The 27,556-nt window shown below is 45.9% G+C and overlaps 1 protein-coding gene across 1 annotated transcript in view; it reads left to right on the top strand.

Moving 5' to 3' along the window:
- gab2 (GRB2-associated binding protein 2) overlaps positions 1-27,556 on the top strand; it is a 516,690-nt gene that overhangs the window by 462,763 nt on the left and 26,371 nt on the right. The window contains exons 4-5 of the mRNA XM_070892068.1: positions 17,165-17,763; positions 22,285-22,379. Of these exons, the coding sequence (XP_070748169.1) occupies positions 17,165-17,763; positions 22,285-22,379 (694 nt within the window). The remainder of the gene's footprint in view (positions 1-17,164; positions 17,764-22,284; positions 22,380-27,556) is intronic.

The raw sequence follows: 27,556 nt of genomic DNA on the forward strand, positions 1-27,556 counted from the left end.
TTGGGGGTAATGTACTGACGTGGATAGAGAACTGCTTGGCAGACAGGAAGCAGAGAGTCGGAATAAACGGGTCTTTTTCAGAGTGGCAGGCAGTGACTAGTGGAGTGCCGCAGGGCTCAGTGCTGGGACCCCAGCTCTTTACAATATACATTAACGATTTAGATGAGGGAATTGAGTGTAATATCTCCAAGTTTGTAGATGACACTAAGCTGGGTGGCAGTGTGAGCTGTGAGGAGAACATAAGAACATAAGAACATATGAATTAGGAACAGGAGAAGGCCATCTAGCCCCTCGAGCCTGCTCCGCCATTCAACAAGATCATGGCTGATCTGGCCGTGGACTCAGCTCCACTTACCCACCCGCTGCCCATAACCCTTAATTCTCTTATTGGTTAAAAATCTATCTATCTGTGATTTGAATACATTCAATGAGCTAGCCTCAACTGTTTCCTTGGGCAGAGAATTCCACAGATTCACAACCCTCTGGGAGAAGAAATTCCTTCTCAACTCGGTTTTAAATTGGCTCGCCCGTATTTTGAGGCTGTGCCCCCTAGTTCTAGTCTCCCCGACCAGTGGAAACAACCTCTCTGCCTCTATCTTGTCTATCCCTTTCATTATTTTAAATGTTTCTATAAGATCACCCCTCATCCTTCTGAACTCCAACGAGTAAAGACCCAGTCTGCTCAATCTATCATCATAAGATAACCCTCTCATCTCCGGAATCAGCCTAGTGAATCGTCTCTGTACCCCCTCCAAAGCTAGTATATCCTTCCTTTAGTAAGGGGACCAAAATTGCATGCAGTACTCCAGGTGTGGCCTCACCAATACCCTGTACAGTTGCAGCAGGACCTCCCTGCTTTTGTACTCCATCCCTCTCACAATGAAGGCCAACATTCCATTCGCCTTCCTGATTACCTGCTGCACCTGCAAACTAACTTTTTGGGATTCATGCACAAGGACCCCCAAGTCCCTCTGCACCGCAGCATGTTGTAATTTCTCCCCATTCAAATAATATTCCTTTTTACTGTTTTTTTTTCCCCAGGTGGATGACCTCACATTTTCTGACATTGTATTCCATCTGCCAAACCTTAGCCCATTCGCTTAACCTATCTAAATCTCTTTGCAGACTCTCTGTGTCCTCTACACAACCCGCTTTCCCACTAATCTTTGTGTCATCTGCAAATTTTGTTACACTACACTCTGTCCCCTCTTCCAGGTCATCAGTTGTGGTCCCAGCACCGATCCCTGTGGCACACTACTAACCACCGATTTCCAACCCGAAAAGGACCCTTTTATCCCGACTCTCTGCTTTCTGTTCGCCAGCCAATTCTCGATCCATGCTAATACATTTCCTCTGACTCCGCGTTCTTTTATCTTCTGTAGTAACCTTTTGTGTGGCACCTTATCGAATGCCTTTTGGAAATCTAAATGCACCACATCCATCGGTGCACCTCTATCCACCATGCTCGTTATATCCTCAAAGAATTCCAGTAAATTAGTTAAACATGATTTCCCCTTCATGAATCCATGTTGCGTCTGCTTGATTGCACTATTCCTATCTAGATGTCCCGCTATTTCTTCCTTAATGATAGCTTCAAGCATTTTCCCCACTACAGATGTTAAACTAACCAGCCTATAGTTACCTGCCTTTTGTCTGCCCCCCTTATTAAACAGAGGCGTTACATTAGCTGCTTTCCAATCCGCTGGTACCTCCCCAGAGTCCAGAGAATTTTGGTAGTTTATAACGAATGCATCTGCTATAACTTCCGCCATCTCTTTTAATACCCTGGGATGCATTTCATCTGGACCAGGGGACTTGTCTACCTTGAGTCCCATTAGCCTGTCCAGCACTACCCCCCTAATGATGGTGATTATCTCAAGGTCCTCCCTTCCCACATTCCCGTGACCAGCAATTTTTGGCATGGTTTTTGTGTCTTCCACTGTGAAGACCGAAGCAAAATAATTGTTTAAGGTCTCAGCCATTTCCACATTTCCCATTATTAAATCCCCCTTCTCATCTTCTAAGGGACCAACATTTACTTTAGTCACTCTTTTCCGTTTTATATATCGGTAAAAGCTTTTACTATCTGTTTTTATGTTTTGCGCAAGTTTACTTTCGGAATCTATCTTTCCTTTCTTTATTGCTTTCTTAGTCATTCTTTGCTGTCGTTTAAAATTTTCCCAATCTTCTAGTTTCCCACTAACCTTGGCCACCTTATACGCATTGGTTTTTAATTTGATACTCTCCTTTATTTCCTTGGTTAACCACGGCTGGTTATCCCTTCTCTTACCGCTCTTCTTTTTCACTGGAATACATTTTTGTTGAGCACTATGAAAGAGCTCCTTAAAAGTCCTCCACTGTTCCTCAATTGTGCCACCGTTTAGTCTGAGTTTCCAGTCTATTTTAGCCAACTCTGCCCTCATCCCACTGTAGTCCCCTTTGTTTAAGCATAGTACGCTCGTCTGAGACACTACTTCCTCACCCTCAATCTGTATTACAAATTCAACCATACTGTGATCACTCATTCCGAGAGGATCTTTTACTTGGAGATCGTTTATTATTCCTGTCTCATTACACAGGACTAGATCTAAGATAGCTTGTTCCCTTGTAGGTTCTGTAACATACTGTTCTAAGAAACAATCCCTTATGCATTCTATGAATTTCTCCTCAAGGCTACCCCGTGCGATTTGATTTGACCAATGCTATGTAGGTTAAAATCCCCCATGATTACTGCCGTTCCTTTTTCACATGCCTCCATTATTCCCTTGACTATTGCCCGCCCCACCGTGAAGTTATTATTTGGGGGCTTATAAACTACGCCCACCAGTGACTTTTTCCCCTTACTATCTCTAATCTCCACCCACAATGATTCAACATTTTGTTCATTAGAGCCAATATCGTCTCTCACAACTGCCCTGATATCATCCTTTATTAACAGAGCTACCCCACCTCCTTTCCCTTCTTGTCTATCTTTCCGAATTGTCAGATACCCCTGTATGTTTAATTCCCAGTCTTGGCCCCCCTGCAACCACGTTTCTGTAATGGTTACCAAATCATACTCATTTGTAATGATTTGTGCCGTAAACTCATTTACTTTATTTCGAATGCTGCGTGCGTTTAGGTAGAGTGTTTTAATACTAGTTTTTAAACCATGATTTTTAGTTTTGACCCCTCCTGCAGCCCTTTTATATTCATACATATTGTCCCTTCCTATCACCTTGTGGTTTACCCTTACCCCAGTGCTACTCTGCTCTGTTGCCTCCTGCCTTTTGCATTCTTTCTTGGGGTCCTGTTCATCTGAGCTCTCACCCACTCTAACTAGCTCAGAGCCCTCTCCTGGGTTCCGAATACTCCTTGCATTGAGGCAACGAGCTTTCATGCTTGCCTTTTTATTATACTTTGACCCTTTAGAATTTTGCTGTACAGTGGCCCTTTTTGGAGGATGCTAAAAGGCTGCAGAGTGACTTGGACAGGTTAGGTGAGTGGACAAACACGTCTCAGATGCAGTATAATCTGGATAAATGTGAGGTTATCCACTTTGGTGGCAAAAACACGGGCAGAATATTATCTGAATGGCGGCAGATTAGGAAAAGGGGAGGTGCAACGAGACCTGGGTGTCATGGTACATCAGTCATTGAAAGTTGGCATGCAGGTACAGCAGGCGGTGAAGAAGGCAAATGGTATGTTGGCCTTCATAGCTAGGGAATTTGAGTATAGGAGCAGGGAGGTCTTACTGCAGTTGTACTGGGCCTTGGTGAGGCCTCACCTGGAATATTGTGTTCAGTTTTGGTCCCCTAATCTGAGGAAGGACGTTCTTGCTATTGAGGGGGTGCAGCGAAGGTTCCCCAGACTGATTCCCGGGATGGCAGGACTGACATATGAGGAGAGACTGGATCGACTGGGCCTGTATTCACTGGAGGTTAGAAGAATGAGAGGGGATCTCATAGAAACATATAAAATTCTGACGGGACTGGACAGTTTTGATGCAGGAAGAATGTTCCCGATGTTGGGGAAGTCCAGGACCAGGGGACATAGTCTAAGGATAAGGGGTAAGCCATTTAGGACTGAGATGAGGAGATATTTCTTCACTCAGAGAGTTGTTAACCTGTGGAATTCCCTACCGCAGAGAGTTGTTGATGCCAGTTCATTGGATATATTCAAGAGGGAGTTAGATATGGCTCTTATGACTAATGGGATCAAGGGGTATGGAGAGAAAGCAGGAAAGGGGTACTGAGGTGAATGATCAGCCATGATCTTATTGAATAGTGGTGTAGGCTCGAAGGGCCGAATGGCCTACTCCTGCACCTATTTTCTATGTTTCTATGTTTCCTTGCCTCTGATCGTTATCTCTCTGTCCATTTCTGTTTCTTGGTCCGCATCTGTCTTCCCCACCCCCATTGTCTCTCTCACCCTCTTGTGTCTATATATCTCTCCACCTATCTCACTCCTCCAGATCTCTCTCTTTCTCCCCTATTTCTCCTCTGTCTCCTGGTCTCTGTCTATTCCCCAGCCTCTCTTCCCCATCTATTATCTTCTCCCCCATCACTTTCCCTCTCTCCCCTCATCTCTCTCCCTCTGAGGAGATGGAGAGGCACCCACTGGTAAGCCCTCTCCCTCTGTAAAGGACCTCTGTGGGCCTAATTCTACTGAATCTCTATTTTGCCGAGTCTGACAAACATAATGGGTCAGATAATGCGATCTCAACATTACACGGTCAAAATGGTAGCTCACCACCACCTTCTCAGGTCTTGTGTTGCTCACATCCCGAAACGAATGTGGCTTTGTACCTTTCTACGAAGTGAGTTTATACTGATATTGTAATGCTGGAAATCGGCATGGTCCCAGCCTGCAAGACCATCAGCAGGCCGGGGCCATTGGAGGGAGCAACGTGTGGCGGCATACCGCTGCAGGAAGCAGCGCGTGCTGATGCAGGAGAGCGACAGCTGCAAAGCCAGGTCACTGATTGCAGTGCGGGCAGAAAGAGTTCGTAGAGGGAAGTGACCGGGGCCCAGGAGAGGTGTGTTTGGGGCTCAGAAGAGGCGAGGGCCCTGGGGCAGCACGGGCCAGCCCACACTGCGATACGTCCATGCAGCAGAGCTGGTCTCCAGTCGTCTTGGGTAATCCTTGCCACTGGACCAAGACCTGGCTCTGTCAAGCCCGTGTGGTGGCTGGTGTGCAACGGCCACCACACATTGAAAAAATCCACACACAGGTATCTTCCACCCTTCAAGATAGAGTTTGGGATCTGGAATATTAGGTCCTTCATTGAAACACCTGTGAACTCATCCCTTTTTGGCATGGAAGCAAGTCATCCTCGCTTCGAGGGGCTGCCTATGATGATGAATGCCATCTAGTGACATTCTTCTGTCAGAACCACTTAGCTGTTGTGGGAGTCACAGACTAAGGGCAAGAGTTTCGACCGCACAACACCCATTTTTTGGGCACTAAACAGCTTCCTAAGCCTCCAATATGGTGGCCAGGTAGCGCACACTTACTACAATTTGGAAGAACACTGCCCGCCATATTGGCAACAAAAAAATCGGCTTCCTGGTCCCCTGTTTGCAACATGGCTTAGTCCTTTGTATATTCAAATTAGGTGCCTAATGCCAGTTTAAAGCACCCTTCATTTTGGGTTGCCCTGAAAGTTTAATAAAACCAGGTCTACTTGCAACTACACTCTGCCATCAGCAAGGTAAGTGTTTAGAATAGGGACCTTACAATTAAACCATGCAGGTCGCTGTGTTAGAAATTGCCTCTTTACGCCTATCTCAATCACTTTAAATAATCAGGTTCAAGTGCAAACCAATATGGTGGATATATTGTATTTAATTCGAGTTTAAGATGGAATATAACACATTAGTTATACACTAAAAATATACGACTGTAACAATAGTTGAAATTGATCCGATCGGACAGATGGTTGACACACATGAGCAATTCTGTTATTCATTTTGTCTCGGGCTTCCTTCACTCTCTCTCTCTCTCTCTCTCTCTCTTTCTTCCTCCTTCTCTCTCTCTCTTTCTTCCATCTGTAAGTACAAGCTTCCGGGAGGTCACTTTTAACCTATTTTTAGGGGTGGGCCTGAACCAGAGTATTGACAAGACCTTTTGACCTATAGAGGTTCCTCTAAAAACTTAATACCCAATAAGGCTTCTAGTTCTTTGTCTCGATTCTTGTTTCAAGATCCTGCCTTAAAGATGACTTATGATTTTGGTCACATGTCATCGTTTATACCTTCTCAAAGGCGCTTTTCTGTGGAATTTCTTTAATCTCTCTCTGTTCCTATTCTTTCGGGTACAATCAATACAAAGCCTAGTTCTCTATCCTTTGAACTTATGAAACCAAACCAGAGCTTACTCACCTTGACCGGTTATCTTTACGACATAGCAAACTGTTTAACACCTACAAACATCCTTCCATTCTAAATCTTTCTATACAAATTGTCTTAAAGATACATAAACAAACTGAAGTTTTAACTTAAAAACCACAGATAATTAGCATTTCTAAGGAAACACCTCATCTCCAGTTCAAAACAACGATTTAAAACACAGTATCTGTGTCAGTTTTATACATTTTAAGGCATCTTTAGTTTCTAACAGCTGCTGGCCATTGCTCTGCCCCAGATCCCGGCCTCTGCCCGCTAGTCACCTTTCCTGATCATCGTTATTCACCCCTCATGGCAACTGCTACCTTTCTGACCTGATCGCCCTCCCTGCTGAACCGATCGACCCCCACCTTCCCTCCCTCCTGACCCAGTCACCTCCCTTCCTCGTCCCCTTTAAAGATTCACCCGAAGGCTGCTGCTGGAGTCCCAGTGGCCTGATCTTTGATTCTTCATTGTTGCCGAGCTGCCTGAGGACTCATTTTAGGTGTCGGTACCTTGCCGACTCGATGATAATGAGGCCCAATAGTATGTGCACCTCAGGCCTATCCATTCAGGTGTGGAGATTGTTCCCTGCACCACCCCCCCCCCCCCACCCCCACCCCGTGTGCCCATTTTTGGGTGCGCTTGAATTTCTAGGCCAATACGTTGCCACCAAAGCCAAAGTTCAATTTGCAATTTTTGGTAAATTACTGATCTCAGAGGGTAACAGGAGGGGTGCTACAATTGACCTCGGCATCCCCAAGCTAAGAAGCAAAAAAATCAGCCGGGAACCTGCTCCCAATAGTAATATGAACATGTGAAAAGAATGAGAAACAACCATCCATTTGGTCCTTGAAGCTCAACCTACCCAGACATTTATGCAGCCGCATATACCATTTATCCACTTCCCAGTCACACAATCTCCTGGGAGAGACAGCAAAAACCCCAGAAAAACCTTGTGACCAGTTTATGAAATTCCTAAGGCAATCAAGCAAAGCCTTAGGAGACTGCATAATCCATAAATCCTTCAAATCCCAGCTAATCTGTAAATTACCCTCTCTAATTTGAAATTTCCTCCTCTCAGGGACTTGTCCAGCTCTCTTTCAAAGTACTTCATGAAATCCATCCCCACCACATTCTTCGGTAATGTGTTCCTGAAGGCAATTACTCTCTGTGAAAGAAATACTTTCTGGCATCTAACCTAACTTTTTGCCAATATATTTTATACTTGTGCCCCTAGTTCTACCCACTGGAAAATACTGCGGATGTGGCAAATGTTAAATATAAACAGAAAGTGCTGGAAATACTCAGTAGGTCAGGCAGCATCTGTGGAGAGAGAAACAGAGTTAACGTTTCAGGTTGATGACATTTCATCGGAACGCCCTCTCTCTGCCCCCCACCCCACCCCCGATCTGCTTTCCGCTTTCTCCCCCGCCCCCCCGCCTCTGATCCTTCTCTCTCCCATCCTCCGATCTTCTCTCTCTCCTCCAATCTCCTCTCGCTCCCCATCCGATCTACTCTCTCTCTCCCTCGATCTCCTCTCCCTCTCCCCCGATTTCCTCTCCCTCTCCCCCGATCTCTGCTCCCTCTCCACTGACCTCCTTTCTCTCTCCCCGATCTCCTCTCTGTTATATATGCGGACTTGTATTTACTCTGTACAGCCAGCAGACGGTTCATACCCTGGAGTCCCAAGGGATCCCATAATCTCTTGGGAGTACAGGTATTCAAGGAGGCTTCACAGGTTGGAGAGGCACTCTGTAGACCTGCAATAAAAGACTAAGGTCACAGTCAGAGTAGGAATCGCAGGATAGCTCAGATGAATACGTGGCTTGAGAAATGGTGCAGCAGGGAGGGATTCAAATTCCTGGGGCATTGGAACCGGTTCTGGGGGAGGTGGGACCAGTACAATCCGGACGGTCTGCACCTGGGCAGAATCGGAACCAATGTCCTCGGGGGAGTGTTTGCTAGTGCTGTTGGGGAGGAGTTAAACTAATATGGCAGGGGGATGGGAACCAATGCAGGGAGATAGAGGGAAACAAAAAGGAGGCAAAAACAAAAGACAGAAAGGAGATGAGGAAAAGTGGAGGGCAGAGAAACCCAAGGCAAAGAACAAAAAGGGCCATTGTACAGCAAAATTCTAAAAGGACAGAGGGTGTTAAAAAAACAAGCCTAAAGGCTTTGTGTCTTAATGCAAGGAGTATCCGCAATAAGGTGGATGAATTAACTGTGCAAATAGATGTTAACAAATATGATGTGATTGGGATTACGGAAACGTGGCTCCAGGATGATCAGGGCTGGGAACTCAACATCCAGGGGTATTCAACATTCAGGAAGGATAGAATAAAAGGAAAAGGAGGTGGGGTAGCATTGCTGGTTAAGGAGGAGATTAAGGCAATAGTTAGGAAGGACATTAGCTTGGATGATGTGGAATCTATATGGGTAGAGCTGCAGAACACCAAAGGGCAAAAAACGTTAGTGGGAGTTGTGTACAGACCTCCAAACAGTAGTAGTGATGTTGGGGAGGGCATCAAACAGGAAATTAGGGGTGCGTGCAATAAAGGTGCAGCAGTTATAATGGGTGACTTTAATATGCACATAGATTGGGCTAACCAAACTGGAAGCAATACGGTGGAGGAGGATTTTCTGGAGTGCATAAGGGATGGTTTTTTAGACCAATATGTCGAGGAACCAACTAGGGGGGAGGCCATCTTAGACTGGGTGTTATGTAATGAGAGAGGATTAATTAGCAATCTCGTTGTGCGAGGCCCCTTGGGGAAGAGTGACCATAATATGGTGGAATTCTGCATTGGGATGGAGAATGAAACAGTTAATTCAGAGACCATGGTCCAGAACTTAAAGAAGGCTAACTTTGAAGGTATGAGGCGTGAATTGGCTGGGATGGATTGGCGAATGATACTTAAGTGGTTGACTGTGGATGGGCAATGGCAGACATTTAGAGACCGCATGGATGAACTACAACAATTGTACATTCCTGTCTGGCATAAAAATAAAAAAGGGAAGGTGGCTCAACCGTGGCTATCAAGGGAAATCAGGGATAGTATTAAAGCCAAGGAAGTGGCATACAAATTGGCCAGAAATAGCAGCGAACCTGGGGACTGGGAGAAATTTAGAACTCAGCAGAGGAGGACAAAGGGTTTGATTAGGGCAGGGAAAATGGAGTATGAGAAGAAGCTTGCAGGGAACATTAAGACGGATTGCAAAAGTTTCCATAGATATGTAAAGAGAAAAAGGTTAGTAAAGACAAACGTAGGTCCCCTGCAGTCAGAATCAGGGGAAATCATAACGGGGAACAAAGAAATGACGGACCAATTGAACAAGTACTTTGGTTCGGTATTCACGAAGGAGGACACGAACAACCTTCCGGTTATAAAAGGGGTCGGGGGGTCTAGTAAGCAGGAGGAACTGAGGGAAATCCTTATTAGCCGGGAAATTGTGTTGGGGAAATTGATGGGATTGAAGGCCGATAAATCCCCAGGGCCTGATGGACTGCATCCCAGAGTACTTAAGGAGGTGGCCTTGGAAATAGTGGATGCGTTGACAGTCATTTTCCAACATTCCATTGACTCTGGATCAGTTCCTATGGAGTGGAGGGTAGCCAATGTAACCCCACTTTTTAAAAAAGGAGGGAGAGAGAAAACAGGGAATTATAGACCGGTCAGCCTGACATCGGTAGTGGGTAAAATGATGGAATCAATTATTAAGGATGTCATAGCAGTGCATTTGGAAAGAGGTGACATGATAGGTCCAAGTCAGCATGGATTTGTGAAAGGGAAATCATGCTTGACAAATCTTCTGGAATTTTTTGAGGATGTTTCCAGTAGAGTGGATAAGGGAGAACCAGTTGATGTGGTATATTTGGACTTTCAGAAGGCGTTCGACAAGGTCCCACACAAGAGATTGATGTGCAAAGTTAGAGCACATGGGATTGGGGGTAGTGTACTGACATGGATTGAGAACTGGTTGTCAGACAGGAAGCAAAGAGTAGGAGTAAATGGGTACTTTTCAGAATGGCAGGCAGTGACTAGTGGGGTACCGCAAGGTTCTGTGCTGGGGCCCCAGCTGTTTACACTGTACATTAATGATTTAGATGAGGGGATTAAATGTAGTATCTCCAAATTTGCGGATGACACTAAGTTGGGTGGCAGTGTGAGCTGCGAGGAGGATGCTGTGAGGCTGCAGAGCGACTTGGATAGGTTAGGTGAGTGGGCAAATGCATGGCAGATGAAATATAATGTGGATAAATGTGAGGTTATCCACTTTGGTGGTAAAAACAGAGAGACAGACTATTATCTGAATGGTGACAGATTAGGAAAAGGGGAGGTGCAAAGAGACCTGGGTGTCATGGTACATCAGTCATTGAAGGTTGGCATGCAGGTGCAGCAGGCGGTTAAGAAAGCAAATGGCATGTTGGCCTTCATAGCAAGGGGATTTGAGTACAGGGGCAGGGAGGTGTTGTACAGGGCATTGGTGAGGCCACACCTGGAGTATTGTGTACAGTTTTGGTCTCCTAACCTGAGGAAGGACATTCTTGCTATTGAGGGAGTGCAGCGAAGATTCACCAGACTGATTCCCGGGATGGTGGGACTGACCTATCAAGAAAGACTGGATCAACTGGGCTTGTATTCACTGGAGTTCAGAAGAATGAGAGGGGACCTCATAGAAACGTTTAAAATTCTGACGGGTTTAGACAGGTTAGATGCAGGAAGAATGTTCCCAATGTTGGGGAAGTCCAGAACCAGAGGTCACAGTCTAAGGATAAGGGGTAAGCCATTTAGGACCGAGATGCGGAGGAACTTCTTCACCCAGAGAGTGGTGAACCTGTGGAATTCTCTACCACAGAAAGTTGTTGAGGCCAATTCACTAAATATATTCAAAAAGGAGTTAGATGAGGTCCTTACTACTAGGGGGATCAAGGGGTATGGCGAGAAAGCAGGAATGGGGTACTGAAGTTGAATGTTCAGCCATGAACTCATTGAATGGCGGTGCAGGCTAGAAGAGCTGAATGGCCTACTCCTGCACCTATTTTCTATGTTTCTATGTTTACTTTGAGCTCACAGTGTTCAGTCTGACTCTTTCTCCATACACAACAACTGGCGACAAGATACAGATAGCGAACCCAAAGAAGCAGAGAACAGTGGGCATCCTGGAGAAATTCTCGGAGGGAGATGATTGGGAAACTTTTGTGGAGCGACTCGACCAATACTTCGTGGCCAACGAGCTAGATGGGGAAGAGAGCGCTGCCAAATGAAGGGCGATCCTCCTCACCATCTGTGGGGCACCAACGTATGGCCTCATGAAGAATCTGCTCTCTCCAGCGAAACCCACGGAGAAATCGTACGATGATTTGTGCACACTGGTCTGAGAGCATTTGAACCCGAAGGAAAGCGTTCTGATGGCGAGGTACCGGTTCTACATCTACAAAAGGTCTGAAGGCCAGGAAGTGGCATGTTATGTCGCCAAGCTAAGACGTCTTGCAGGACATTGCGAATTTGAAGGACATTTGGAGCACATGCTCAGAGACTTTTTCATACTTGGCTTTGGCCACAAAACCATACTTCGCAAACTTTTGACTGTAGAGACCCCAACTTTGAGTAAGGCCATAGCGATAGCCCAGGCGTTCATTGCCACCGGTGACAATACGAAGCAAAACGCTCAGCACACAAGTGCTGCTACAAGTACTGTGAACAAAATGATGTTGTTTTCGAATAGTAACGTACAGGGCAGGGCACACATACCTGCAGCTACATGTCCGCAGATGTCTGAGAGTCCACCATCAAGGGTAATGAATGCAAGGCCATTAACACCTTGTTGGTGCTGCGGGGGTGATCATCATCTCCATTCATGCCAAACGTACAAAGAGTACATTTGCAAGGACTGTGGAACAATGGGACACCTTCAATGAGTGTGCAGGCAAGCTGCAAAGCCTATTGAGCTTGTAAATCACCATGTTGCAGAGGAAGACAGATCCACAGAGGATCACGATGAACCAGAGCCTCAGATTGAGGAGGCAGAGGTCCATGGGGTGCACACATTCACCACGAATGTCCCCCTTAATGCTGAATGTTGAACTAAATGGAGTACCAGTGTCAATGGAGCTGGACACGGGCACGAGCCAGTCCATCATGGGCAAAAAGACTTTCGAAAGGTTGTGGTGCAACAAGCCTTAAGGCCAGTCTTAACTCCAGTTCGCATGAAACTAAGAACTTACACGAAAGAAGTGATTCTTCTAATCAGCAGTGCTGCCGTAAAGGCCTCCTATGATGGAGCGGTGCACAAGCTACCACCCTGGGTGGTACCGGGCGATGGGCCCATGCTGCTCTTCAGGAGCTGGCTGGGAAAGATACGCTGGAACTGGAGCGCTATCGCCCGCTGACGACACTTCATGTGTCCAGGTCTTAAACAAATTTCCTTTGCTGATCGAACCAGGTATCGGGAAATTCCAAGGAGCAAAAGCGCAGATCCACCTAATTCCGGGGGCGGGACCCATCCATCACAAGGCGATAGCAGTACCGTACATGATGAGAGAAAGGGTAGAGATCGAGCTAGACCGGCTGCAAAGAGAGGGCGTAATTTCCCCGATCGAGTTCAACGAGTGGGCCAGTCCTATCGTCCCAGTCCTCAAGGGAGACGGCACCGTCAGAATCTGTGGCGATTACAAAGTAACTATCAATCGTTTCTCATTGCAGGACCAATACTCACTACCAAGAGTCGACGACCTCTTTGCAACGCTGGCGGGAGGAAAGATGTTCACGAAGCTGGATCTGACTTCAGCCTACCTGATGCAGGAACTGGAGGAATCATCGAAGGCCCTTACCTGCATCAACACGCACAAAGGTCTTTTTGTTTATAACAGATGCCCATTTGGAATCTGATTGGCGGCAGCGATATTCCAGAGAAACATGCCAGGCTTACTGAAGTCGGTCCCGCACACCGTGGTCCTCCAGGACGACATCTTGGTCACAGGTCGGAACACAGTCGAGCATCTGCAGAACCTGGAGGAGGTTCTTAGTCGACTCAACCGCGTGGGGCTCAGGTTAAAATGCTCGAAGTGCATTTTCCTGGCGCCCGAAGTGGAGTTCCTGGGAAGGAGGATTGCGGCGGACGGCATCAGGCCCACCAACGCGAAGATGGAGGCAATCGAGAACACACCGAGGCCACAGAATGTGGCGGAGCTGCGGTCGTTTCTGGGACTCCTGAACGACTTTGGTAACTTCTTACCGGGTCTCAGCACACTGTTAGAACCACTGCATGTCTTACTACGAAAAGGGGATGAATGGGTTTGGGGCAAAAGCCAAGAAAATGCCTTTGTAAAAGCGAGAAAATTGTTATGCTCAAACAAATTGCTTGTGTTGTATGATCTATGTAAGCGTTTGGTACGAGCATGTGATGCATCGTCATATGGCGTCGGGTGTGTATTGCAACAAGCTAATGATTTTGGGAAACTGCAACCGGTTGCTTATGCATCCAGGAGTCTGTCTAAGGCTGAGAGAGCCTACAGCATGATTGAGAAAGAAGCATTAGCATGTGTCCATGGGGTAAAGAAAATGCATCAATATCTGTTTGGGCTAAAATTCGAATTGGAAACTGACCATAAGCCACTTATATCCCTGTTTTCCGAGAGTAAAGGGATAAATACCAACGCATCGGCCCGCATCCAGAGATGGGCGCTCACATTGTCCGCATACAAATACGCCACCCGCCACAGGCCAGGCACAGCAATCTGCACCGATGCTCTCAGTAGGCTGCCATAGCCCACCACAGGGGTGGAAATGGCGCAGCCCGCAGATCTAGCCATGGTTATCGAAGCATTTGAGAGTGAGCAATCACCTGTCACTGCCCGGCAGATCAAAACCTGGACAAGCCAGGACCATTTATTATCTCTCGTCAAAAGCTGTGTGCTTCACGGAAACTGGTCCAGTGTCCCAGTGGAAATGCAGGAAGAGATAAAGCCGTTCCAGCGACGCAAAGCCGAAATATCTATACAGGCAGACTGCCTTCTGTGGGGCAATCGAGTAGTGGTCCCCAAGAAGGGCAGAGACACCTTCATCAATGACCTCCACAGTACCCACCCAGGCATCATAATGATGAAAGCAATAGCCAGATCCCACGTGTGGTGGCCCGGTATCGATGCGGACTTAGAGTCCTGTGTTCACAGATGTAATACATGCTCACAGTTAAGCAATGTACACAGGGAGGCGCCGCTAAGTTTATGGTCTTGGCCCTCCAAACCGTGGGCTAGATACACGTCGACTATGCAGGTCTATTCTTGGGTAAAATGTTCCTTGTGGTTGTAGACGCATACTCCAAGTGGATTGAATGTGAGATACTGTCGGCTAGCACGTCCGCTGCCACTACTGAAAGCCTGCGGGCCATGTTTGCCACACACGGCCTACCCAATGTCCTGGTGAGTGACAACGGGCCATGTTTTACCAGTGCTGAGTTCAAAGAATTCATGACCTGTAACGGGATCAAACATGTCACATCTGCCCTGTTTAAGCCAGCATCCAAGGGTCAGGCGGAGAGAGCAGTGCAAACCATCAAGCAAGGCTTGAAGAGGGTAACTGAAGGCTCACTGTAGACTCGCCTATCCCAAGTCCTGCTTAGCTACCGCACGAGACCCCACTCACTCACTGGGATCCCGCCTGCTGAACTGCTCATGAAAAGAGCACTTAAGACAAGGCTCTCGTTAGTTCACCCTGATCTACACGAACAGGTAGAGAGCAGGCAGCTTCAACAAAGTACATACCATGATAGCGCAAATGTGTCACGCGAGATTGAAATCAATGATCCTGTATTTGTATTAAATTATGGACAAGGTCCCAAGTGGCTTCCCGCACTGTCGCAGCCAACGAGGGGAGCAGGGTGTTTCGGGTCAAGCTTTCAAATGGACTCATTCACCGGAAACACTTGGACCAAATCAAACTCAGATTCACGGACTATCCTGAGCAACCCACCTTGGACCCTACCTTTTTTGATTCCCCAACATACACACCAGTGGCAACCAGCACCACAGTTGACCACGAAGCAGAACCCATCATCCACAGCAGCCCAGCAGGGCCCAACACACCAGGCAGCCCAGTAAGGCCAGCTGCGCAGCAGCCCAGCGAGGGCCCAACAAATGATTCAACAACACCAGCTTTCACACCGAGACGATCAACCAGGGCAAGAAGGGCCCCAGATCAACTCACATTGTAAATAGTTACACTATTGAGTTTAGGGAGGAGTGTTGTTATATATGTATACTTGTATTTACTCTGTACAGCCACCAGAGGGCTCATCCCCTGGTGTCCCAAGGGATCCCATAATCCCTTGGGAGCACAGGTATTTAAGGAGGCTTCACAGGTTGGAGAGGCACTCTGGAGACCTGCAATAAAAGACTAAGGTCACACTTTACTTTGAGCTCACAGTGTTCAGTCTGACTCTTTCTGCATACACAACACTCTCACTCTCCCCCCGATCTCCTCTCACTCTCCCCCCAATCTCCTCTCTCTCCCCCCAATCTCCTCTCTCTCCCCACCCCGATCTCCTCTCTCTCTCACTCTCCCCCCCCCCCACCCCCAATCTCCTCTCTCTACTCCTCCGATCTCCTCTCACTCTCCCTTGATTTCCTTTCTCTCTCCCCGATCTCTCTCTCTCCCCCGATCTCCTCTCTCTCCCCCCCATCTCCTCTCTCTCTCGCTCTTCCCCCCCCCCTCATCTTCTCTCTCTCTCCCCCGATCTCCTCTCTTTCCCACCTCTGATCTCCTCTCACTCCCCCCTCAGATCTCTTCTCTTCCCCCCTCCCCCCCCCCCCACCTGATCTCCTCTCTCCCCCCCCGCCTCCCCCCCCGGCCACCAGCTGACCACCTCTGCATGGAGCTGAGTGGAGGTTGCCACCCCACCATTGGGTAATGCGCGTGCTGGACTGGGTCGAACACAGATATGTGGTACTAAACGGCCGCACGTGCGCAGAGAGCTAAAAATGCGGTGCAAATAATCACTCCGATCTTTTATATTTACCTGAACAGGCAGACCTTAGACCTGAGACAGTAAAGTGATTTTTACTCCCCCTCTTCCCTCTATTACCATCACAAAGTGATCAGCTAATTCAGTACAGACAAGGACTCAAACCCTCCATATTTACCCTCTAAGCCATCAGGCAACTTTAGAAAATCTCTTTCTACTAACACAATGAATCTGATTTAAAGTAAGGCTGCACACCAGGAAGATTTGCAGAGATCTATGAGTTTTGCTAATAACATTTTACTTATTTATAGTAATGCTGTTCAGCTGGAGTTAGGTTTAAGCCTCCAATTTGAGACCAGCTCAGAAAGATCTACTCAAAAAATATCCACTGAAAGCCCATCGGGTTGACTGATGGAATAAATTTACACTAGAGAAAAACACTGTAAACTTTGAAACTATGTTTAGTGTTAATATTGACTTTTATTCAAGGTTTTAACATTTCTTGCATAGATGTCACCAGTGATATAATATCAATCCCATGCCATTACTCCTCAGTTTGCAAATATTTTACTAAACAGCAGTGCCTCACTTTATTTTATGATCTGATCTTTAAAAATTATTGTAATGAATTCTTCATCTTTTCCATTTATGAAATTACTCAGACTTCTTTTACCATTTTACCATTTGAGTGCCTGGTTTAGTCACTGAATTCATGATTCTTGGTAAAATGGAGAACATAATATTCACTGGTGACAATGAAAGAGTTATTGCATCATGATCAATGAGATGAAGCACAAAACTAATTGCTGTTTGTTTCTATTTGTATTATCCAGGAGTGCCAGTTTTTCCCAGTCTATACAGTTGCCTGGATCCATAAAGAGAGATGGAGACACAACCGCACAAAAGTTACTACAAGGTTATTCACATTGTGTCAATGGGGTCAGTGGGCAAATCCATGGCTTTCATAGTTTACCAAAACCAGCAAAACAACATATGGAGCAAAGGGACACCATTACTTATGATTGGCCTAGGAGTCTGGGATCTGATGGTGTGGTCAAATTTGGCTCACCTGGGTTAGACAATGATGATGAAGAGGTATACACGTATAACACTCCCAACAGCACTCTGTGTAGACGGCTTAGTGAAATTTCCACAGACTCCTACGATGTTCCGTCAACACCTGTGTCCATCTACCATATTCCAAGGACATTCACCTTTGACAGAAACCACAACACGCCATCCACAGGTTCTGGTGACTCCGCAGCTGCGCCTCCTCCACGGCCACCAAAGCCTGCACAGATAGATCGGAAGCTGGAATGGGGTAGCCCCAAGCAGCGTACTCGCAATGGCAAAGGCAAACAAGCAGCATCTGCAGCAACAATCCCTAGAAGGAACACTCTCCCAGCAGTAGATAACAACAGGCTTCACAGAGGTAATGACTTGAAATCATAAGTAACATATTTTAAAATACTGTGTACTGTAAAGTAGCCTGATAACTCCAGGTGTATCATCTCCTGACTGGCAGCTCCTGGATTGAAGTTCCATCTCTGCACCTTAACGTTCCATAAAATAGCTCCTGACCGATGATCACGGTGACACCCCTGGAGTAGCGCACAATCTACCAGGTCCCACCTTGACTCTAAAATGAACAAAAAGCAAAAAACTTCAAATGCTGAAAATCTGAAATAGAAGTGGAAATGCTGGAAACACTCAGCAGGTCAGGAAGCATCTATGGAGAGAACATCGGAGTAAATGAGTCGGGTGCGGACTCTTTGTCAAAATATTGTTTCGCGGAGTGTTTTCAGCATTTTCTGCCTTTGAATCTAAAATGGATTACTTAAGGTACTATAGAAATGAGACTGAAGGCCGACAATATCAATATTTTTACACATTCCAGGGCTCAAAATCCAGCTGTGCAGATACATTGGGTGGATGGCAGTGCAGTAATGATATGGCACTATCCTGCTCTCTCCTGAAAACAAACATTGTGGGTAGTGCACTGCACTGGGGCCTACTATGTGCAGCAACACAATGGAAAGATGCAGAGTTAGGACCCAATCACTGAGTTCCTGATCTCTGCTTTACATCTTTGGGAAATTAGCAAACAAGGTCAGTGTTCTGCTGCAGGGAGGGAATATCAGAGCAACTATCTCTATCAGGTCACTGTGGGTGGTCAGGTGAGAGTGGCATTGGTGACAGCCTGCAAGCAGGTCAATCCGTTGGCTTCATGGTTCCAGAAGGTACGCAGCCAGGGAAAATCTGTAAGGAAGAAAAACAGAAAATTAGAGGGCAACATTCCAACAAACAGAATAGACTGATATTTGCACTGCACTGATACCAGTGCCAAGCCAACAAGCAGGAAAAAAGGGTAAAAAAACAAACTTAAAGGCACTTTGTCTAAATGCACGTAGCATTTGTAACAAAATAGATGAGTTGACAACACAAATTGAGACAAATGAGTATGATCTGATAGCCATTACAAAGACGTGGTTGCAAAGTGACCAGGACTGGGAATTAAATATTCTGGGGTACTTGACAATCCTGGAGGACAGACAGAAAGGGAAAGGAGGTGGGATAGCTCTGTTGATAAAGGATGGAATCACTGCAATAGTAAGAAACGATATTGGCTCAAATGATAAGGGTGTTGAAACAGTTTGAGTGGAGATAAGGAACAATAAGGGGAAAAAAATCTCTGGTGGGCATAGTCTTTCAGCCCCCTAACAGTAGCAACTCTGTTGGTTGGAGCATAAATCAGGAAATAGTGGGGGCTTGTAAAAATGGAACAGCAATAATCATGGGTGATTTTAACCTCCATATTGATTGGACAAATCAAATTGGTCAGGGTTGCCTTGAGGAAGAATTCATAGAGTGCATAAGCAGTATGTAACAGAACCAACCAGGGGGCAGGCTATCTTAGATCTGATCCTGTGTAATGAGACAGGATTAATAAACAATCCCCTAGTAAAGGATCCACTCGGAATGAGTGATCATAGCATGATTGAATTTCAAATTCAGATGGAGGGTGAGAAAGTTGGATCCCTAACCAGCGTACTAAGCTTAAATAAAGGAGACTATGAAGGTATGAGGGCAGAGTTGGGTAAAGTGCACTGGGAAAATAGACTAAAGTGTAGGACGGTTAATGAACAGTGGTGTACATTTAACGAGATATTTCACAACTCTTAAGAAAAATACATTCCAGTGAGGAGGAAAGGGTGTAAGAGAAAAGATAGCCATCCATGGCTAACTAAAGAAATAAAGGAAGGTATCTGATTAAAAACAAGGGCATACAAAGTGGCCAAAACTAGTGAGAGGACAGAAGACTGGGAAGCTTTTAAAAGCCAGCAAAGAACAACTAAAAAACTAGCATAAAATATAAAAACAGATAGCAACAGTTTCTATAGGTATATAAAAAGGAAAAGGGTGGCTAAAGTAAATGTTGGTCCCCTAGAGGACGAGACCGGGGAACTAGTAATGGGGAACATGGAGATGGCAAAAACACTGAACAAATATTTTGTATCAGTCTTTACGGTAGAGGAAACTAACAATATTCCAACAGTGGATAGTCAAGGGGCTATGGGGGGGAGGAACTTAACACAATCATAATCACTAAGGAGGTGGTACTCAGTAAGATAATGGGACTAAAGGCAGATAAATCTCCTGGACCAGATGGCTTGCACTCTAGGGTCTTAAGAGAAGTAGCAGCAGGGATTGTGGATTGGTTATAATTTACCAAAATTCCCTGGATTCTGGGGAGGTCCCAGCAGATTGGAAAACTGCAAATGTAACGCCCCTATTTAAAAAAGGAGGCAGACAAAAAGCAAGAAACTATAGACTAGTTAGCCTAACATCTGTGGTTGGGAAAATGTTGGAGTCCATTATTAAAGAAGCAGTAACAGGACATTTGGATACCAGCAAAATTCAGTCAGGCAGAGTCAGCATGGATTTATGAAGGCGAAGTCATGTTTGACAAATTTGCTGGAGTTCTTTGAGGATGCAACGAATAGGGTGGATAAAGTGGAACCAGTGGATGTGGTGTATTTGGACTTCCAGAAGGCATTTGACAAGGTGCCACATAAAAGGTTACTGTACAAGATAATAGTTCACGGGGTTGGGGGTAATATATTAGCATTGATAGAGGATTGGCTAACTAACAGAGAACAGAGAGTTGGGATAAATGGTTCATTCTCTGGTTGGCAACCAGTAACTAGTGGGGTGCCGCAGGGATCAGTGCTGGGACCCCAACTATTTACAATCTATATTAACGACTTGGAAGAAGGGACCGAGTGTAAAGTAACCAAGTTTGCTGATGATTACAAAGATGGGAGGAAAAGCAATATGTGAGGAGGACACAACAAATCTGCAAAAGGACATAGACAGGCTAAGTGAGTGGGCAAAAATTTGCCAGATGGAGTATAATGTTAGAAAGTGTGAGGTCATGCACTTTGGCAGAAAAAAATCAAAGAGCAAGTTATTATTTAAATGGAAAAAGATTGCAAAGTGCCGCAGTACAGCGGGACCTGGGGGTACTTGTGAATTAAACACAAAAGGATGGTATGCAGGTACAGCAAGTGATCAGAAAGGCCAATGGTATCTTGGCCTTTATTGCGAAGGGGATGGAGTATAAAAGCAGGGAAGTCTTGCTACAGCTATACAGGGTTATTGGTGAGGCCACAGCTGGAATACTGCGGCAGTTTTGGTTTTCATATTTACGAAAGGATATACTTGCTTTGGAGGCAGTTCAGAGAAGGTTCACTAGGTTGATTCCGGAGATGAAGGGGTTGACTTATGAGGAAAGGTTGAGTAGGTTGGGCCTCTACTCATTGGAATTCAGAAGAATGAGAGGTGATCTTATCAAAACGTACAAGATTATGAGGGGGCTTGACAAGGTGGATGAAGAGAGGATGTTTCCACTAATGGGGGAAACTAGAACTAGAGGGCATGACCTTAGAATAAAGGGCCGCCTATTTGAAACAGAGATGAGGAGGAATTTCTTCTCTCAGATGGTTGTAAATCTGTGGAATTCACTGCCTCAGAGAGCTGTAGAAGCTGGGATATTGGATATATTTAAAACAGAAATAGACCGTTTCTTAAAAGATAGGGGGATGTCGTTATGGGGAGCGGGTGGGGAAGTGGAGCTGAGTCCATGATCAGATCAGCTATGATCTTATTGAATGGCGGAGCAGGCTCGAGGGGCCGTATGGCCTACTCCTGTTCCTATTTCTCATGTTCTTATGAAAGCCAGAGCTAGAGGGGCAAGTATTATACTGTAACACTGGGAATTTTCTCGGGGGAAGGGGGTTCTCCCGATCAGCCACAGTAACTACAGTGGACAATCGGCGGAAACTCTGGAGATACAGCTTTATTAGGGTTCCCGCTGACCTTCTGTCAAAGTTACAATGGCCGATCGAGAGAACCCCTAAGGAAATTCCAGGTATATGTCAATTGTAATGCACCCGTTTTCCTTTCTGTCAAGACTACTTGCAACTGATTCAAAAGTTCAGTGGAAGCCTTCTCGCTTTAACGAGCAAAGACCGAGGTATACAATTGTGTTGCTATTTGATTCCCAACATTATAATTTTTATAACTTTATAACATAATTATTACTTGTGGTTTAATGTCAGAAATCCTATTTCAAGTTTAAATCCATGTTTTACAATATAAAGGTAATCTTCTGAGTCTTGCCTGCCAGCAACAAATATAAAACATTTCAGCTTGCACTGCACCTGATTTTGCTATCAGTGGTTGAACTTCAATTTCTGATGTGCACTTCAAATTTTGATTTGCGCTGCTGGCGACCTGCCAAAGAACATGAAGTTAGAGAAATCTCTCTTCTATGTATCTTTATAAAGAGGAGCTGAATTATTAATTTCAGCTGAGTAATAGCATATTCCTCTTTCTCTGGTGATTTAGTCATCTGTAAAATGTCTTCCAACCAGTATTTCTATTTTCCCAGCTTCTTCTTGTGAAACGTATGATTATCCTCGTCATGCTGCAAATAATGAAGGCCACTCCATGGAGTCTGTTAATGACGGATTCAGCTCTTACTTGGTAAGAAGCATAAAGAAATTATATTTTTACAACCAAATGGATCTTTGCTCATTATATTAATTGTAATGCAATGGTATCCTGAACTTCTCGGTATCTTTTGTAAATATTACCTTGTATTTTGTATTTTGCTGTAATGTTGCTTGTCCTACATACAGTGGGGCTCAATTTTACCCAAAGCCATTTTTTGGCGTATTGCCAGAGTTACGCCCGTTTTTCTAGGCCAGAAATACTCCATAAATATTTGTGCCAAGTTTCCCCGCTATATTTTTCAAAATTGGCACAACACAGCCTGTCCAGTCGCCTCGGGAGGTGGAGCCTGCTGTCTGCGCCGAAAAACATAGAAACATAGAAACATAGAAAATAGGTGCAGGAGTAGGCCATTCGGCCCTTCTAGCCTGCACCGCCATTCAATGAGTTCATGGCTGAACATTCAACTTCAGTACCCCATTCCTGCTTTCTCGCCATACCCCTTGATCCCCCTAGCAGTAAGGACCTCATCTAACTCCTTTTTGAATATATTTAGTGAATTGGCCTCAACAACTTTCTGTGGTAGAGAATTCCACAGGTTCACCACTCTCTGGGTGAAGAAGTTCCTCCGCATCTCGGTCCTAAATGGCTTACCCCTTATCCTTAGACTGTGACCCCTGGTTCTGGACTTCCCCAACATTGGGAATATTCTTCCTGCATCTAACCTGTCTAACCCCGTCAGAATTTTATATGTTTCTATGAGGTCCCCTCTCATTCTTCTGAACTCCAGTGAATACAAGCCCAGTTGATCCAGTCTTTCTTGATAGATCAGTCCCGCCATCCCGGGAATCAGTCTGGTGAACCTTCGCTGCACTCCCTCAATAGCAAGAATGTCCTTCCTCAGGTTAGGAGACCAAAACTGTACACAATACTCCAGGTGTGGCCTCACCAATGCCCTGTACAACTGTAGCAACACCTCCCTGCCCCTGTACTCAAATCCCCTTGCTATGAAGGCCAACATGCCATTTGCTTTCTTAACCGCCTGCTGCACCTGCATGCCAACCTTCAATGACTGATGTACCATGACACCCAGGTCTCTTTGCACCTCCCCTTTTCCTAATCTGTCACCATTCAGATAATAGTCTGTCTCTCTGTTTTTACCACCAAAGTGGATAACCTCACATTTATCCACATTATACTTCATCTGCCATGCATTTGCCCACTCACCTAACCTATCCAAGTCGCTCTGCAGCCTCACAGCATCCTCCTCGCAGCTCACACTGCCACCCAACTTAGTGTCATCCGCAAATTTGGAGATACTACATTTAATCCCCTCATCTAAATCATTAATGTACAGTGTAAACAGCTGGGGCCCCAGCACAGAACCTTGCGGTACCCCACTAGTCACTGCCTGCCATTCTGAAAAGTACCCATTTACTCCTACTCTTTGCTTCCTGTCTGACAACCAGTTCTCAATCCATGTCAGTACACTACCCCCAATCCCATGTGCTCTAACTTTGCACATCAATCTCTTGTGTGGGACCTTGTCGAACGCCTTCTGAAAGTCCAAATATACCACATCAACTGGTTCTCCCTTATCCACTCTACTGGAAACATCCTCAAAAAATTCCAGAAGATTTGTCAAGCATGATTTCCCTTTCACAAATCCATGCTGACTTGGACCTATCATGTCACCTCTTTCCAAATGCACTGCTATGACATCCTTAATAATTGATTCCATCATTTTACCCACTACCGATGTCAGGCTGACCGGTCTATAATTCCCTGTTTTCTCTCTCCCTCCTTTTTTAAAAAGTGGGGTTACATTGGCTACCCTCCACTCCATAGGAACTGATCCAGAGTCAATGGAATGTTGGAAAATGACTGTCAACGCATCCACTATTTCCAAGGCCACCTCCTTAAGTACTCTGGGATGCAGTCCATCAGGCCCTGGGGATTTATCGGCCTTCAATCCCATCAATTTCCCCAACACAATTTCCCGGCTAATAAGGATTTCCCTCAGTTCCTCCTCCTTACTAGACCCCCCGACCCCTTTTATAACCGGAAGGTTGTTCGTGTCCTCCTTCGTGAATACCGAACCAAAGTACTTGTTCAATTGGTCCGCCATTTCTTTGTTCCCCGTTATGACTTCCCCTGATTCTGACTGCAGGGGACCTACGTTTGTCTTTACTAACCTTTTTCTCTTTACATATCTATAGAAACTTTTGCAATCCGTCTTAATGTTCCCTGCAAGCTTCTTCTCATACTCCATTTTCCCTGCCCTAATCAAACCCTTTGTCCTCCTCTGCTGAGTTCTAAATTTCTCCCAGTCCCCAGGTTCGCTGCTATTTCTGGCCAATTTGTATGCCACTTCCTTGGCTTTAATACTATCCCTGATTTCCCTTGATAGCCACGGTTGAGCCACCTTCCCTTTTTTATTTCTATGCCAGACAGGAATGTACAATTGTTGTAGTTCATCCATGCGGTCTCTAAATGTCTGCCATTGCCCATCCACAGTCAACCCCTTAAGTATCATTCGCCAATCCATCTCAGCCAATTCACGCCTCATACCTTCAAAGTTAGCCTTCTTTAAGTTCTGGACCATGGTCTCTGAATTAACTGTTTCATTCTCCATCCTAATGCAGAATTCCACCATATTATGGGCACTCTTCCCCAAGGGGCCTCGCACAACGAGATTGCTAATTAATCCTTTCTCATTACATAACACCCAGTCTAAGATGGCCTCCCCCCTAGTTGGTTCCTCGACATATTGGTCTAAAAAACCATCCCTTATGCACTCCAGAAAATCCTCCTCCACCGTATTGCTTCCAGTTTGGTTAGCCCAATCTATGTGCATATTAAAGTCACCCATTATAACTGCTGCACCTTTATTGCACGCACCCCTAATTTCCTGTTTGATGCCCTCCCCAACATCACTACTACTGTTTGGAGGTCTGTACACAACTCCCACTAACGTTTTTTGCCCTTTGGTGTTCTGCAGCTCTACCCATATAGATTCCACATCATCCAAGCTAATGTCCTTCCTAACTATTGCCTTAATCTCCTCCTTAACCAGCAATGCCACCCCACCTCCTTTTCTTTTTATTCTATCCTTCCTGAATGTTGAATACCCCTGGATGTTGAGTTCCCAGCCCTGCTCATCCTGGAGCCACGTCTCCGTAATCCCAATCACATCATATTTGTTAACATCTATTTGCACAGTTAATTCATCCACCTTATTGCGGATACTCCTTGCATTAAGACACAAAGCCTTTAGGCTTGTTTTTTTAACACCCTCTGTCCTTTTAGAATTTTGCTGTACAATGGCCCTTTTTGTTCTTTGCCTTGGGTTTCTCTGCCCTCCACTTTTCCTCATCTCCTTTCTGTCTTTTGTTTTTGCCTCCTTTTTGTTTCCCTCTATCTCCCTGCATTGGTTCCCATCCCCCTGCCATATTAGTTTAACTCCTCCCCAACAGCACTAGCAAACACTCCCCCGAGGACATTGGTTCCGATTCTGCCCAGGTGCAGACCGTCCGGATTGTACTGGTCCCACCTCCCCCAGAACCGGTTCCAATGCCCCAGGAATTTGAATCCCTCCCTGCTGCACCATTGCTCAAGCCACGTATTCATCTGAGCTATCCTGCGATTCCTACTCTGACTAGCACGTGGCACTGGTAGCAATCCCGAGATTACTACTTTTGAGGTCCTACTTTTTAATTTAGCTCCTAGCTCCTTAAATTCATTTCGTAGGAACTCATCCCTTTTTTTACCTATGTCATTGGTACCAACGTGCACCACGACAATGCCGCACCTTCTGCGCACGCGTGGGAAAAAAGGACATTTTTGACGTTATTCCCATGGGCGCGCGTCCGCAGTACAGCTCCCGATCTGCAATCATCCATTTTTAAAGAGCCAGTTGTGTGTGTGAGAACATTGACTGCTGTGTGAGAACATTGGAAAAATCAGAGCTGCAATACAAGATGCAACGTGGTGCAAAGACCAAGAATTTCTTACAGGATGAAGTGAAGGCACCAGTTACTGTGATTGAGGCCAAATGGCAGGAGCTGGACACCAGCAGCGGTCACATAAAAGTTCCACCCAGAGAAATGAAGAAAAGCTGGAACCAAGTTGCATAAGATTACTGTGCAATGGTGACCATCCCGAGATCTGGAGGCCAGTGTAAAAAGAAATGGCAGGACCTTGGTCAAGTAGTTAGTGTAAGTAATATTTTCATTTATTCAATGCAATTGCAATTGTAATGTAAATGTGACCAGCTGTATATGTCCCACCCAGCAGAAAGACACCCTCTCTAAAAAGTTGTATTTTCATCTTTGCAGAGGAAGGTGGCACATAACAAAAGGGAAAGAACTCAAACAGGAGGAGGCCCGGCAAATCTGCACCCACTGACACCCTTGGAAGAGACGGTCGCTGCTTTGATGGGTTCTGCCTGGAGAAAAGCAATCAGTACTGCACAAGCTGGGCCCACATTCGAGGGAGAGGGTAAGTCCTGCAAATTCCACAGTCTGGCTTTGCTAAATGTCAAGTACTGCACGGGTTAGCCATGCTTCGGTTCATAGGGATGGCTCCGTCACCTATGCTTGAGTTGATGCAATGTGCTTCGTCGTGGTCCTTCAAATCAGCCTGCTGCCTGCGCTGTGTGAGCCTACACATGCCACCCACCCTGCACCCTCCTCTGCTGCTAACCATTTGTCTGTTCTGTTATATTTTGCAGAACTTGAGGCCAACCCTGACAATGCAGAAGAATATTCAGACGAGGATGAGCCTGAAGAGGAGAACATCTTCCAATCCCACCTTGCAGACCAAGAGCATGGGGCGGGGCGGGGTTTGGAGGGGGAGGGGATGGATGAAGCCACCACTGTTGTACTCACTCCCATTGAGGTGCCAGCCCCTTCCCTGACTAGTGGTTTGAGTGTTGGTGGGACACCGTCCGAGGCTGGGGATTGCAGTGGGGTGCAGCGAGGCACACCCAGGGCCCCATCATCTGAGGTTGCAGGTCCCAGTGAGATTCAGCAGGGCACACCCAGGGCCCCACCTTCTGAGGCTGCGGGTCCCACTGCGATGCTGCGACCCAGGGTGAGGGGAAGCAGAGCTCGACCGCGCTGTCCTGAGGTGCAGGATCTAACAGATGTGATTCACATGATGGCACTGAGCATGGAGAGCATTGACCTTACGCGATCACTCCTGTGGGG

Source organism: Pristiophorus japonicus, chromosome 10 (genome assembly GCF_044704955.1).
Source record: "Pristiophorus japonicus isolate sPriJap1 chromosome 10, sPriJap1.hap1, whole genome shotgun sequence".
Taxonomy (NCBI): Eukaryota; Metazoa; Chordata; class Chondrichthyes; family Pristiophoridae; genus Pristiophorus; species Pristiophorus japonicus.